Consider the following 16,587-nt stretch of genomic DNA (forward strand, 5'->3'; position numbering starts at 1 on the left):
GCACAATAAACAAAAGAAAGTAAGTGTACCGAGTAAGGCAAATGCACTATATGTACAGGGATGCTCATTTTTAAGGATCATTGGCAATAAAGCAGATTGAATAATATTTTTATATGTCCAAGACGATCCTTCCCTCTTCGCAAGGAGTATAATGGCTGTATCCAAGCCATCGGTCCGTTCAGCTAAACAAAATACAATTTGCAATTAATTAAAATAATTGGTAAAAAATGTAATGCGAAAAATATGCTTACCTTTAAGAGCAGTCATAACTTCATTAAGAATATCAATTGTTTCCTGAGTAAAAGTGTAGTTATAATATCTTCTTAGCAAAGATTTTAATGTATATAGTTTCTGAAATAATGACCTTTTACTCTCGGAAGAATTACTAATTATTTGTGAACTGATAAGGAACGATATGCATTTTGGTAATATTCCTGCAAACATTACAATCTTTATTTACAAAAATAAATTTCATAAATGATAGGATTATGCACACAATGATTTCAATGATTAAAGCTAAAATCGTGCATCACAGTACATAATCGGGGAAAATAGTTGAAGTATAGAAAGTAATAATAGAAATATTTATTTAAAGGATGTATCTATAAAAAGTATTATTTAAAGTAAGTATTTTGTGTAGTACACATAAAATAAGTTTTAAATAACAGTTGAATAGCTTGAAGAGTACTTTATAACAAAAATTTTTTTTAATTTTTTTTCATACTTTTCCCCACCACTTACCTATTTTTTTCAAAATTTTTATTTTTCTTTATAAGCAAAATAAAGCTTATTTTATTACGAACTCAACGGTATATGATAAAATTATATTACGATACGATACAATACGATATTCCCATTTTCGAAAAATAATTAAAAACCTGTCTATACGCATGGTACGCGCACCCGTCTGCGCGCTACGAAAGTGACTCCCTCCGATTTCGACGTGCCTTTAATATGTTGTACAGATAAAAATAAGGGACACGTATTTTTTTATACGTGCCCTAATGCACTTTTAAGAGTAAAACACCATTTTGAAGAAAATTGATTTTTTTCTTTCGAAGCGTGTATCGTCGAAACTATAAGAGATAAAGAAAAATGTTCTAATTGAAAGTTAAATGGTTCGAAGAGTACTTTATAACAGTAATAAAAAATTAAACAAATTTTTTTAATACTTTCTCCCATCACCTATTTTTTTCAAAATTTTTATTTCTTTCTATAAGCAAAATAAAGCATATTTTCACTCCCTAAAAGTGCATTAGGGCACATATAAAAAAAATACGTGTTTCTTATTTTAATCTGTACTACAACGTATTAAACGCTCGTCAAAATCGAAGAAAAGTACACTTCCATAGTACACATATAGAGAGGTTTTTAATTATTTTTGGAAAATAGAAATATCATATCGTAACTTTATCATATACCGTTGAATTCGTAATAAAATAAGCTTTATTTCGCTTATAAAAAAAAATAAAAATTTTGAATCTATCTCTTATAGTTTCGACGATATACGCTTCGAAAAAAAAAACCGATTTTCTTCAAAGGGGTGTTTCACCCCCTAAAAGTGCAAAGGAGTACGTATAAAAAAATACGTGTCCCTTATTTTTATCTGTATTACAACATATTAAAAATTCGTTTAAATCTGAGGCGGACACTTTCATGACTTTCCTTGCAAGTAAATAGTTTAAAAATGGCCAAAGATTTACTGAGAAAGATCCTTTAATTTTTTTGAACATTTTTAATATCTATTAATTTTAAGACTCCTGTCTCCTCAGTCAAGAACTCCGCGTTGATGGTAGCGACATTCCGTCGCGGACAAAATTAGAACTAATACACGTGAAACGTGACAGATTGACGATGAGATATTGTCGTGCATGTCATTTTGTTATTATGTGTTTCAGCTCATTGATAACAGATTCAACAAACAAAAATTTGGCACCCCCATAGATTCTCCACTTTCACCTATAATCGCTGACCTCGCCATGCAAGACTTAGATATAGTTATGACAGTTCCAAATAAGTTAATTGACCTCACATTAACGACATTTAACTCGTTCCACCCAAGAATGCAGTTTACGTTGGAGGGGGGAGGGTGATAGATTTTTTGGACATCACTATCATTAACTCTTTACACTCGAGCGGGACCGCTGCGACGCCCAGCTAGAAAACTAATTACAGAGTATAATATTTTGCAGATTTTGTTGTATTCAATGTAAAAATAAATAAACTGATGAAATTTTATTATTTGTATGACGTTTGTCTGAATATAAAATGATTTTAAAGTACCTATAAAATGCTTTCCTAATATAGCCGAAATCGTCTCAAGTTGCTGATTCGCCCGAGCAAAAAAGACCTCGAGTGCAAAGGGTTAAAAACAACAATAAATTGATGTTTAATTGGTTTCACAAGTCTACGTATTCAAACTGATACTTAAGGGAAAAATTCGATTTTTTGAGTTAAAAAAAATCAATTTTTTTCTTATAGACTATTTTAGTTTAACATCTCAAGAATATCTCCAGAAAATTTCATTTCAAAATTCGTGAAACTTCCGGAGTTATAAGTCAGTCTTAATAGACTCAAGCGCAGGTCTTGATAAATTCGATCGTGAACCACTACTACATAAAGATATTCAGCAAGCCATAAAGCCAATTTTCGAAGATTTAGCATCAAAAGAATTGTTAGAAAGATGTTCGGGTGGTAAAACTCAAATAACGAGAGTTTTTACACTACCTGCGATTCGCGATTAAACACCTTCATTGTTAATCAAAAATAATCGCAGCTTATTTAGCAACCGGAATTTTTAATGAAAGTTTTATGCTGTACTTAAAACTATGACAATGATAAGAAGAGTTACAGGAGAAAAAGTCAAAATATATTCCGAAGAGCGGGATTAATACCGGCTTGAAAGATCAGCGCGATGAAACCTCGAAGCTACAAAAGAAGCTCGGACAAAACGTAGACGCAAACAAATGGCTGAAAACCAATACTACGAAAAAGAGAAAGGACTACTACAATGCCCTGGAATAGCTGAGTAACAGAAAATCATATAAGTACTTGATAAACTAACTTAAAACTTTAAACGCTGTTTTCTCGAAACAGCATTTTTGCGGACGGTGTGCATGATATCTTTGTAAACACTAAACCGATTAACTTCAAATTTGGCCTGAATGTTCAGTAAACATTACTTTATCATTTGATGAACCAAAATATTGATAGGTTTACATACTTTTTTTTACATAATAAAAATGGACGAATTTTGATAGTAAAAACTATAGTTTTGATTTGAAAAGTAATAACGTCTACAATAATTTTTTTTTTATTCTGATTCATCAAACTAAAACTGCTTTTGTATAAAATAAAACGCCGTTTTGTTTTTCTATTTCAGATTATCTGGAAGATCAATATCGTGCACATCAGTAGATGAAGAACTTTACGCAGTGTGGCATTCATGTATAATTTCTCTATTTATGATTAAAAATTAACAAAAAAAAACTATGTTCTTAAAAAATAGATAAAAACGTGGTGCAAATTTCAAATTAATTAAATAGCTAGTTTCTGAAAAACAAATTCCTAAATTTTACTATGTTTTTGACTAAAAAAACCGAATTCCTCCCTTAAATCTTCTTTCGGCTTACCCTTTATCACAAAAAAAGGACTGTCATGCGAACAGAGCATTTTTATTATCTGACACCAAATTTCATCAAAAGAACATTGAGCTTATTGTAAAAACCTTGTTAATTAATGACTACCCTGCTGAATTTATTTTCGAGACAATAGCTGCCTAAAATCCCTTGTTCATAAAAGTACACTAAGACAGACAGTCAATGATATCGGCATTAACGCAGGTGAAAGAACGCGGTGGTTTTTGTTGCCATATATTCCTACAATTTCAGATAAATTTAAGATTATTACAAATTATTTAAATGTAAAATTGGCATTTTTTAGTCTCAATAAATTGAGCAAGGTTATCAAAGTACAGAAAGATGTCCTCTCAATTAATTTAAAAAAAAAAACGTCGTGTATAAAATTACATGTAAAGACTGCGAGGCGTCATATGTGGGCCAAACCAGCAGGAAATTGAAAACAAGAATTAATGAGCATTGCAACCATATTAATTGGAACACTAACAATCACTCTGTCATTACAAAATACAGACTTACTTGTAATCATGAATTTGATTGGGTGAACATCAAAATCTTAGATAATGAGCGCTACTTGGACAGGCGGTTGATTTCCGAAATGCTACATATTCAGTTACAAGATAAAAGTCTCAATTTACAAACGGACAGCGAATGTTTGCATCATGAGTATCTCTCGTTATTGAGCAAATTATAATCGATTTAATCCGTCAAAGTGATACAAGGTCAACTAACTTTTTTTGTAATATTCGACTCACCGTCAATTTATTCTATATATTTTTGGTATGCATTTGAATTTGCCGTTGTTTATTCTCAACCGCTTGACCTTCTGCGTAATATTCAGGTAAGATGCACAGATATCTATACTAAACTAGATCGCTAACCTGTGGCATTAGCATATGACAGTATTGAGGCAGGAAGGATATCCGGTTTCAGCCATGTTACCTACAACAAAATGGCCACTCCAATGCCGCTCTTGCTTGTCATTATGGCACGATATCGAAAAAACACACTCGATAATCGCAATTAATATGCTCAACGGTGCTCAGCGGTTAACCGGTTTAGTTGTCAAACCTGTCAAACACATACGCACTAACCTAATCTACGCGTAGGCGCCATTTTCTTGTTGGGTAAGATGGCCGAATCCGGATATCCTGCCGGACACAGCTATTCAGCCGAAGGTAGCGATCTAGTTGTTAGATAGATATCTGTGGTAAGATGTGATGTTCCGGAAAGTTAGTACGCATTCGGACTTGAAACAGTGAGCACGTGTTGGTGTGAAACAAGTAACGTTTGAGTGCTTACTTCGTCAAGAGAAATTAATTTCTACGGACGAAACTTATCTAAAGCTTCATTAGTCATCATCATCAGCCCAAATGGGGGATTCATGAATACATACAGTCACAACTAAAATAATTTTTCAACATCTAAAATAATGATTTGACAATTATAGAATAACCCGTTGTCCTTCAAGGAACGTATACCTAGTCAAATTCTAAGAGGATTTTTCCTTTGGCAAAAATTTGGCAGATGCTTATATTTTAAAATATAAGCCGATTAAGTTAGCGTATCACCGGTCGAATACAGATGGTACGCAGGGACAGCGCACTCGCCGTTACGTGCGGGTATGTCGTGAGACGCCTGCTGCCCTTAGCTGATACAACACATAAGAGCCCCCCCCCCTCTCTCTCTCTCTTTCACATCACAATGCTAGTTTTAATTTAAAAATGTAATTATTTTTTGTCTTGATTTTAATGATTTTGATAAGAGAAGTGCCAGAAAGTTCTTTGTACAGTCGGAGAATCAAATGAAGAATTACAAGAAATCTACAAAAGTATTTACATCTCGAGTTTTTAGAAGCAGTGCTATTGAAGAAAAGTGCTATTGTTCGCTATCAGCTGAACGCAGGCGCCTCACAATACACCCGCGCGTAACGTTGAGTGCGCCGCCCCTGCGTAATATCTGTATTCGACCCGTGATACGCTAACTTAATCGGCTTATATTTCAAAATCTAAGCGTCTACCAAATTTTTGCCAAAGGAAAAATCATCTTAGAATTCGACCAGGAATACGTCCCTTGAAGGACAACGGGTTATTCTGAATCACCCTGTATAGTGAAGTGTCATTTCTTGCGACACGGCGACGAGAAAATATAGTCTCAATTAAAATAATTTTTCAATATTCAAAATTTATACAACAGTTATTCAGTTAAGTGTCATCTCTTGCGACACTATCACGATTAAAGATGCCACCATGGATTTGTCAAACCATTGATGACTTGAATACTTCCTGTTTTCGACTGATTCTATTTCTATTGCCTTTATTATTTTTTTGTTGCGCTAAAGATGACTCGAAACGTTCGTTTTGTAATTTTAAATTGAATAAATGATTCAATATTGATACTTGTGATTGCGCTCTTTGACCCACGCTGACTCTCATTAGCCTATTTTCCAATCATTAATTGTATTTAAATTTCGAGAGTCCAAAACTAGTTAATTGTTTTGTAAATAAATTTCTCAGAATTTCTAAGAATTTTATTCAAAATTTCAAGATAAGAGAATTTTTTAATTTCATAAATTAGTTCGTGCTCTTTTGTGTAAAAACAATCATTAATCATTAAAAGGTCCAATAAGAGCGAGAATAAATAAGATATCAATAAAATTCTATAATTAGACATTTACATAAATGAAAAACGCTTGGACGTTTCGGGCTAACTTGCCCCTTATCAACATAAAATTATTTACATAATTAAAACGTTCGCGGTGCGAATGGGAACGCAATAGTTGGAACGTTGATGTGATGTCGACCATGGATAAGATATCTTATTATATACACGCATATCTCATGTAAGTTCTTACTTTTTCTTCTCTGACCGGATCGCGTTTTTTTTTATTTTTTATTTTTTTAAACTAAATCCATGTTGATTAGGATAACGATACATGTAACCGTCTTTGCGAAGCTCTCGTTTTCATCCAACTATTAGAGATGACATTATACGGATGACATCACATCAACGTTCCAACTATTGCGTTCCCATTCGCACCGCGAACGTTTTAATTATGTAAATAATTTTATGTTGATAAGGGGCAAGTTAGCCCGAAACGTCCAACGTTTTTCATTTATGTAAATGTCTAATTATAGAATTTTATTGACATCTTATTTATTCTCGCTCTTATTGGATCTTTTAATGATTAATGAGAATTTATTAATATAACTTTGAAATGTTTTTATTTTATTATATCTTAATATTCATTAATCATACAATCACAAAAACAAGTCACTAAAGTTTTAAATATTGAATTTTGAAAAAATACTAAAAGTAAATAATATGAACTAAATTGCACATAACGATCTCAAAACATTAGCTCACTGGAAATACAGAATATAAAAGTGATTAAACACACACAACAATAATTTGAAATAATGTATTTTCCTCTATCATCACTGATCGTATTTATAAAAACTTGATTTTATATTTATTTTTATAAAAAACTTATACAAGATCATCAAGATCATCAAGATCAGGTATCTGATTGTACGTAGATAAATCGTTTTTACTACTTATCAATTATCGACATTTTGTGACATTATGAAAAAAAATCAAATCAAATCAAAGATACAATCTTGTCAAAAAAATAAAATTTAAATTTAAAAGTAAAATTCTAAAAATTTCTCTGAATATCAATAATACTCATAAAAATGATTTTTAATGATAAAAAAAGAAATTCCCTAAAAATTTCAGATTTTCCAGGTAATAAACATCTTATCTTAATAAAACAAGTAGTATATCTATGAAATATAGAGGTGAGAGTGGGATAAATTGGACCTATTTGGAGTTTTTACTCTTAAGAAGGCGCAAATAGTCCAATCGTAAAACCGAAGGTACCGTTAAAAGGATAATTTAATTCCTTTCATTTTTACTTGAAATCATTATCTCTTAGTTATGTTGAACTATAATGGAAAATGCAAAAACACTTTTTACAATCCGATTTAGAACTATTGGTCAAAATCGAATCACCCCTGGTTCAAATCGAGCATTCCCATTTTTATCGACTTTTAGATAGAATTTTAAAAGATTTTAATCTATTCTTTTAGTATTGAGTAAAAACGTGCAATATGACAATCAAAATAAAAATTTTATTTGGAAAACATAATTAGTGAAAGTTTATATAATTAGAGTTAAAATCAATAAAATTCAATTATTCCGAGTCTAATGATATTTTACTAATTAAACATTTCTAGGACCAGATTTGGTCGGCCAATCATCAGCACTACGATCAGGATGCAATTTCGATGTAAAAAGTTCCAATTTAGACACAAATCCTTTCGAACGTTGGAAAAATTTTACAATAATTTAAATATTTATAGATATTTAAAAAATTCTGCACTCTTTGATTATCTTAAATCAACTGCCTTTCAAAATTTTAGTATCTTTTAAATAATGATTTATAAAGATTTTATTTATTTTTTTTAATTTCGCACAATCGCTGAAAATACATATTCGCGTCTTATTTATGAATGTTATGACAGAATTATCAAACTGCTGTCATATGTTCCATGTTTTATAAGGGACTTTACATTATAAATGACACGCAAATCTACTTAACCGTATTCATTTAAATTAAAAAAGTCCTATTTGGAACACGGTCCGATTTAGCTCACTTTCTCCTACTGTTTTTATCTTAATCATATTTTTTATTTTGTATTTTTAAGAAATCGAAAATTGTAAATAAATAATAGAAAATAGAGATTTGCCCAAGACATATCAAAATATAAAGTAAATATCTTATTTCAAGTAAATGTTAAATATTATTTCCTTTTTTTTATATGTACTACATAGAATTTATTTCAAATAGTATTTATAAATAATATGTATATTCAATTAGTATTTTTTTATGAATGTATTCTATAGGAAAATATTTTTATTGAATCTATTTCAATTTTCTCCAGCACTGTCACTGTCTCAGTGACGAGTCAGAATTTATTACTGTTTTCATTGACAAAACAGTTTTACTTGCATTATAGCGTATACGATACCTTTATTAGTTTCCTCGGCATTTGGAAGAACTTCCGTCCAGGACGTTAATATTGTATACAAAACGCGTATTGATTTTAATCCCATACAATAAAGAGCATTGCAGCACATCATGCGTACTCTTTCTCTATCCTTTTGAATACGCGACAGGACGACGTATATCCGTGTGAACGAGTCAACCTCGGCCTACGTATATGGAAATATTAAGATTAATTGTAACTTGAAAGCATTAATTAATTTGTTTATTTTATTACCTAAAATAATCGACTAAAAATTTAAACAATATACGTATTAAAGTTTTTACTTTTGACTTACTTCGAAGATTCGAAATAGATCGATTGTTCAAATTTTTAGTCCTAACTTCAATCTTAGAACTTTGAAGCTTCTAAAAATATGTTCGTGAAAATGATGAATTTATTCAGAAAATGCTACAAACATTGAAAGTAAATGTATATGCTCAAAATGTATGAAAATATTTACAAAATTTGAAAGAATTATAATATGAACTATTACTTATTAATAATTAGACTCATGTAAATGATACATGTAAATTAAAAAAAATAATGCTCAACAAAACAATGCAATTAAGAAGATTAAGAAAGCAAAAATACATTTATTCTCAAATGTATAAAAAAAATAGTAATTTTACATAAACACTTCAACATTACTAATTATGAACCTTTTTTAACATGAAACAATAATGTTAAAAACCGGAAATTGAGACAGAATCGATGAAAACGATTAAAATCAATAAAAGTGATTAAAATGTGAAATAAATCATGAATAACATAATATGACAATATTATAAAAAATGATAAATATTAACATAAAAATGAACATAAGAAATACAACATTTATAAAAGGCTATAATTTCTAAGAAGTCAGAAATCATATCGGATCAAAAAATTACAAAGGATCATGTAAGCCATTGCCACATTTAAATATTCTAGAAATGAATGAAAAATGCAAAGTACAGTAATTTTGAACAAAGTATAATGCTATTTTGCTTAAATACTATTCTTTATCTATGAAAAATAATTTGTTTATAACAATTTGTTGCAAAATTGATTTATATAATGAGTTTCTGACATCAAAACTGTTTTCTTTATGCACAGATTTCTAATTGCTATTTTTTTGTTAATCTTGCTGAACTAACCATCAGCCTTAATGAATTATGAAGATTAAGAAATAAGAAAGTAAATAAATTTATTCTGTAACAAATAAAAATGTAAAAAATTAATATAAATGTTTTAACATTACTAAAGCTTTTTCAGTATAAAACAATCTTGAGAACGAAAAATGCAGATAGAATCAAATAATAAAATCAATAAAAACGATCAAAAGTACATATTTTTTAATTTAATTACATAATTACAACATTAAAATATTTTATTTCAGATTGTCATGTAATTTTATAAATGTGTACCTATCACTATTTTTACTATTGTTATTAAATTTACTGTTACTATTATATCAATAATTGTACAATTTTGATTCTTCAAAGTTTCGAAGTTTAAAATATCAAAGTATCGAAAGTTCGAAGATTCGAAGCTTCAAAACTTCAAAGATTTTAATACCAAAATTTCAAATCTTTAAAGTTTCGAAATTCGAAATCTTCGAAGTAAATCACCAATCCTACTAAAAACCGTTATGATCATTGTTGGCATTTCTTTATTTTATCTGATTTAACTTATTATGTTCTATAAAACAAATAAAACACAAACCTGTACGTCACTATTAAGTCTAAACAGATGATATTCAATGGCGGCTAACACAAAATAAATCACCATTGGTTTCAACACTTCTAGATCGATTAATAACGTTACAATTTTCTGCTCAAATGTCGTCATCGGTGGTGCTGGAGGAGTAAATGATTTATCTAGATCATCACTATGATTGACTTCTTCCATTAAAAACTCCAGTATACATCTAAAATGGACGCAAAAGAAATGTTATTTCCTTCTTTTTTCATTCATTTAACATAGTGGAGACCGGAGCAAATCGTTAGACGGGGTAATTCGATAATTGGAAATATCTTTTTATGGGTACAGATTAAAAATTTACTTTAAACACTATAAACACGTCCTAATGTAACGATGTTGCTAACAAAGTTTTGTTGGTAACAGCGTCATATTAATGTAGTAGTAGTGAACAATGTGTTTTGCGACAGTCGGAGTAATTTCTGATAGTCAGCATTTCTTCGAAATTTAAATAAGATAATAAGGTTTTTTTGAAAACTTTGAATGTATCGTGTCCAGTTGAATGTATTTGAAACATTTCGTGTTTACTTTTTGCTGTGTGATGTCTATTTTTGTCGATCATAAGCAATAATGCGCACAGTTGATGTTGGGGCTATTCGTAATATCGAGCACCGGAGCAATTCGTTAATACTGATTATAGCGCCTAACCTAAGTTGGGTACCCCTAACCCTTTGGCTGTATTACGAACATCTGCGCAGAGGTAAACATTGAGGAAAGGTCCTTATTGATTTAGTTCAAACTTGATAATATTGTGTATTTCAGTGCATAGAACATATGAATGTAAAATCGACGCTCTTAAAGCAGGTAAAAAGTTATAAAGCGTTAAAGATTGACACTTGTGAGGTTAGGAAATCTGTCACACCGATGGCATAAAAAGCATGCAAACGTGTATGTTTGCATTTGTTTTTTGTATACCTACATCCTTTTTTAAATAAAAGAAAGTCTTAACAACAGCTTTTTTACAGTCTTTCAACTTGAAACACAAATTTCGGGATATTCCCGGAGTTACTACGGAGTTACGAATTACCCCGGGCTTGAAACTATTCGTAATTTTTGGCATTGGTCGACATTTTTATATGTACTTCAAAGCAAGTACACTTCCATGTTCTATCTATACCGGCATTGTGAAGGAGAAGATTCAACCTTTCAAATCGTCCCATGTTTCTTTTTTTTTTTATTCTTTTTTTTTTTTTAATATAAAACTCGGGAGACACAAAAGAAAAAAAGGTCTAACAAATAGCCCCGGTCTCCCCTATAACCTTTTAATTTTGTTACTACTATAAGAAATATACAAAATAATATGAACATAAATCTGAAAAATAAACTTATTTTATTAATAAGAAGTTAGCTAGTTATTTGTCTTTAATAAAAATTTTATTCTTGTTTGGAACAAAGACATATAATACTTAAATAGCACAATGCTATTCCATTTCTTTTCACATTTTTTTTGTTTAGAGATATTGGAGAAAATCTATTTTTCACTCAATCCTTCAAAACTACTCACAATAATATTTAAGTTACGCAGTTATATTGGCCTGGAAAAATGTTGAAGCTTTGAAAAATAAGACAATTTTCGAAAAACAAAATGTGAGAAGTAAATTTCTTCTTCCAACATCACTTATATAAATATATGAAAAATGTTCTGCTGAAAAAGTAGCAATTGTTATATATATGTACAATAATCCATTAATAATGATATTCAAACATTATATCTTATTCCAAACAAGGATAAAATTTGTATTAAGGTAGTTTTATCGCAAAATTTCTTAAAATTTCTTTACAGTTTTTTCAGAGGAGAAAAGGGTTAATATTTAATAATACATGATATTACTTAATCTTGTTCAATTTAGAACCGTGTTATGACTAAAAATTAATTCGGCACACAGTTTATTGAATTTGAGGAAGGTATACAGAATCACACAAACAATACAAGCACGAAGACCTAGCTGCGACCGTAGAAGGCATTCTTGTTCAATTTGTATTGATACAGCAACGGTCAAAGTATCTCTCTACTACTTCTTAAAATTTGTTTGGAATTTTTACTATTTAAAAATATAATGATATTCTGTATACATACGTATAATTTTTAGGTGGGTAACCAGGCATGTTCAAAAGATAATTGCCTTTTAAGTTAGTACTTTTAATATACATTTCCTATGTATATTAAAAGTACTAACCCAAGTAATACCCAAACAACACAAAGTTTAAAATCAGGTCATAAGATGTCTTTAAGTCATGTAAAAGATGTCTTTAAGACACATTTTCAAAATATAGTCTTAAAGACATCTTTTAGACATTTTAGAAACATCTTATGACTTGATTTTAGGTCGGTATTCATAGTCAATTCTTTTAGTTAAGACTGTCTTAAGTATCATCTTAAGATAATTTCAACCAATCAGAAAGCTGTATTAGTATCTTAAGACATTACTTAAGGGGGGCACCTCGTGTAAACAGCCGTTTTTTCTCGATTTTTTTTTAAATGGCAAAATTTATTAAATGTAGATAAAGTATACGATAATATTCACTATTTAAACTAATTAAGGCTCCTGAGTACTCGCCACAGTCATATTGAAGCCGTGATGTCAAAAGCGAGAAATTGCGTGAAATGACACGTAATTTTGTCCGATGTGCCATTTGTAAATAAAGCCAATTTGAATAAAACAGACTAAGCAGATGGCTTTAAAACACTTCTAAATATCAGTCACGACTATCTTTTTTCCACCTAATAATCAATAAACAGTTATAAAAAGCATGTAAAGTGAAGCTATTGAAACAGAAAAACACACGGTCATGTAATTTTGCCCGACGTGCCATTTCTAAATAAAGCCAATTTGGATAAAACAGACTAATCAGATAGCTTTAAAACGCTTCTAAATATCGGTCACGACTATCCTTTTTTCGCCTAGCAATCAGTAAATAGTCGTAAAAAGTGACGCCTATTCAGACAGAAAAACACGGATAGCTATTGAAAGGAGTAAAAAATATACTTTTATATAAAATTCAAAGAAACTTTACTTGCGGTCCATTTTTACGAATTGGGTAAATACGAGACAAGTCATATTTTCACAATGAAACACATAATAACAAAATGACATGCACGACAACATCTCATCGTCAATCTGTCACGTTTCACGTCTATTAGTTCTAATTTTGTCCGCGACGGAATGTTGCTACCGTCAACGCGGAGTTCTCAGCTGATGAGTCAGGAGCCTTAAAAAAATTTGTTTGATGTTGAAAATTTTCAAAATGGTGGCACAGCAACTGCTTGAAATTGGCTCCTTGAATTTACACCGGGACATGCCAAGGTCACTAAATTAATGTGAAACAGAAATTTCAAGAAAATTTCGTTAGTTTATGTAAAAACGCACAACATATACCTACATATTAATAAAATTCATAAAATTGCAAAAACGGCAATATAAACAAAACAAACCACATTAAACAATTGTTAATAATTATTGTTTAAAGCAAAATATTAATGATTGGGTAGATATATGTTGGGAGCAGATAGTTGAAAAATAAGCATGTAAAATTTGAAGATGATCGGTTAAATAATTTTTTAGTTACATGTCCCGGTGCGCAAAATTTAGCGTTTTGAGACAAAAAAGTTTAAAGTTGTATACCTACGCGTTCCGGCTGCCGAGGCCGACTCACTTTTCTTTGAAATAACACAAAAGGAAGTCTCTTATAACTTTCTAATGTTTTTCTTATATTTGTGAGATAATTTCCTAACCATTTTAGCAAAAAACAGAAAACGTGAAAAAAATCGATTTTACATGAGGTGCCCCCTTTAAGATAGTCTTGAAATTAAAATCGACTATGAATACCGGCTTTAAACTTCATATTATTAGGCTTGTTTTCTACTCCTGCACTAAACTGCACTGGAATGTTCCTTCTTGCTTTCGCTAACTATCAAATATATATCTATTTCATTTTAAACGCACACTAATTCAGGGAGTTCAGAAACAGAAAACAAACGGATTGAGACAAAAAATTATTCTTTGGGATTGAAAGAGGCATGTAGAAACAGTTTGTTTTCAATTATAGTGCAAAAACGGTATTTACAAACTTGCATAAAAATTAGAAGACTATAAATAAATATAATCTAAATCATCTGAAACATAGAAAACACGAAGTAACAAAGCAAATATTAATTATAAAGCTTTAGATTTATCTTGGATTGGAATTTTCAGTACGAGATGTATGAAGGGCGAGTTGCGAATGCTTCTATACATCTTTTAACACTTTTTGCTTTCCAAATGTTCCATTAGGATATCGATCTTGTTCGTTTATTTCCGACATTTATTAATCTTTTTCAAAATATTCTCTGAAAAGTTCATAAATGTAATATTTATATAATATTCACAATCTGCCAAGGTTATTGTCAACTCGATAGCAATGTGACGTTATCGTTAGACGCACACGTTCGCACACTACAAGCAACGTAAACGTTTTTTTTTATCTCATATTTTCGATATACTTAGAATGTTTTTTTCACTTTTTTACGATAATAAATTATATAAAGACACTCTGCAATAAAATTGTTTAGTGTTAATTATGCTTGTTTTTGTTAAATTATTACATATATAAAGAAACTAACTTTTGGCTGAGACCTGCGCGATAAAACTATCTTAAAGACAAATAGTATATTTAATTTAAAAAAAATAATGTCCTAGATGTTCACATTTTATCCATCCCCTGTATGTACATAATACTTCATTTGGATATTTAATGTTGTACAAAATTTTATAAAATTCTTTCAGAATTCTCTTTTTTTTTACCCCCTGGTCCAAACTTCCTATCTCATTCCGTCTTCACACAGCAAGCGTTTAAAACTTCATAGGTCTCTCTGGCTCCCTAGTGTGTTTAAAGATTAATAAAATTTTATGGGTATGTAGTATTCACTCAAACCTTTACTATAATACGATTACAGCTTTTAGCTTTTTTATAAGGACTACAAAAGAAACAAAACCGTTTTACTCGGAGACCGTTGTAAGGAACGATTTTCCTAACGCCGGACGCTACGTTGCTGATTCGACAATCGTTCTTCTATAACGGTACTATAAGTGCTGGAAATATTTAATCATTTTCTCGAGAATGCCTCATTTTCGCAAATTTTACTTTAGTAAATGTATGAGTGAAAACTATACACCCATAAAATTTTATTAAAATCAGTGATGCATTGGCCTCTCCTTGTTAGTGCAAATTGTTCTTTTAAAGGGGACTAAAGATTGGCGTATAAGTCTATTTTGGAGGTAAATTTCATATATAAATCCGGCTATATCCTTTGCAAGATAATTATTTAAAATAGATATAAAATTGACATTTCTATATTTAGATTTAAATTATGAAATATCATACTAACTTGGCTATAACACGAGGTCCGCAAGTACTTCCTAATTTTTCTAGTATATCTTCGTGTATAGAATTTTCCCAGGTATTGTTGATAAGTCTGTGTAATTGCTTCTTTACAAAGTCATCTAAAATATATGTGATATACACAATTATATTAGCAACCTTGTTTTGTATTTAAAGAGACAATATATTTTAAGAAAAATCAATTAAAACTAAGCATTTTTATTTTAAACTTCTTTAAAATATATATGATTTCTTACTATAAAATTTTATGTATTTATCAATTATTTAAATGTATCAAAAATCTATTAAATAAATATGAAATATAGATCTATAATATATAAATATAAACATAAGTAAATCTACGTTGTTTCAAATAAAGCCAAACAAAAAATATTTAGAATTACTATCAGATTAACTCTTTTAAGGTTCAAATACGCATTAAATAAATTCAGAATTCATTAAAAAAAGAATCAATTTAAACTTTTATATTTTTCTAAAATGTATTTCATCAGAGTTTACATCAAAAATACTAACTTTCTCATAAAATATTTACAAATTTGATTTTTCTTCTGAAATAAAGATTCAAACAACCAAACTGGACCTCTTGTATAAAGCATTGCTATAAAGATACTCAATTCTTGAGTATCTTTATAGCAATGCCTTATACAAGAAGTCCAGTAACAAGTGAAAGAAAATTTAATAGGACATTCTCGCTTTTAGATTCCAAAAAATTATTATGTTTTAGGTATTTCTTAATAATTTAAATCTTAAAAAAGAAAACAAATAAGAAACTTGCAAAA

General features: G+C 29.9%; 1 protein-coding gene across 5 annotated transcripts in view; it reads right to left on the minus strand.

The window, feature by feature from the left end:
* LOC105195886 overlaps positions 1-16,587 on the minus strand; it is a 38,794-nt gene that overhangs the window by 3,794 nt on the left and 18,413 nt on the right. For all 5 annotated transcript variants that reach the window (XR_005575331.1, XR_005575330.1, XM_039452454.1 and 2 more), the window contains exons 8-12: positions 15,795-15,909; positions 10,394-10,598; positions 8,672-8,855; positions 252-434; positions 30-182 (exon numbers count right to left, since the gene is read on the minus strand). Coding sequence is in view for 3 of the 5 variants with exons in the window: in XM_039452454.1 (XP_039308388.1) it covers positions 30-182; positions 252-434; positions 8,672-8,855; positions 10,394-10,598; positions 15,795-15,909 (840 nt within the window). In the remaining 2 variants the exon portion in view is untranslated. The remainder of the gene's footprint in view (positions 1-29; positions 183-251; positions 435-8,671; positions 8,856-10,393; positions 10,599-15,794; positions 15,910-16,587) is intronic.

The sequence above is a fragment of the Solenopsis invicta genome, chromosome 8, assembly GCF_016802725.1.
Source record: "Solenopsis invicta isolate M01_SB chromosome 8, UNIL_Sinv_3.0, whole genome shotgun sequence".
Lineage (NCBI taxonomy): Eukaryota > Metazoa > Arthropoda > Insecta > Hymenoptera > Formicidae > Solenopsis > Solenopsis invicta.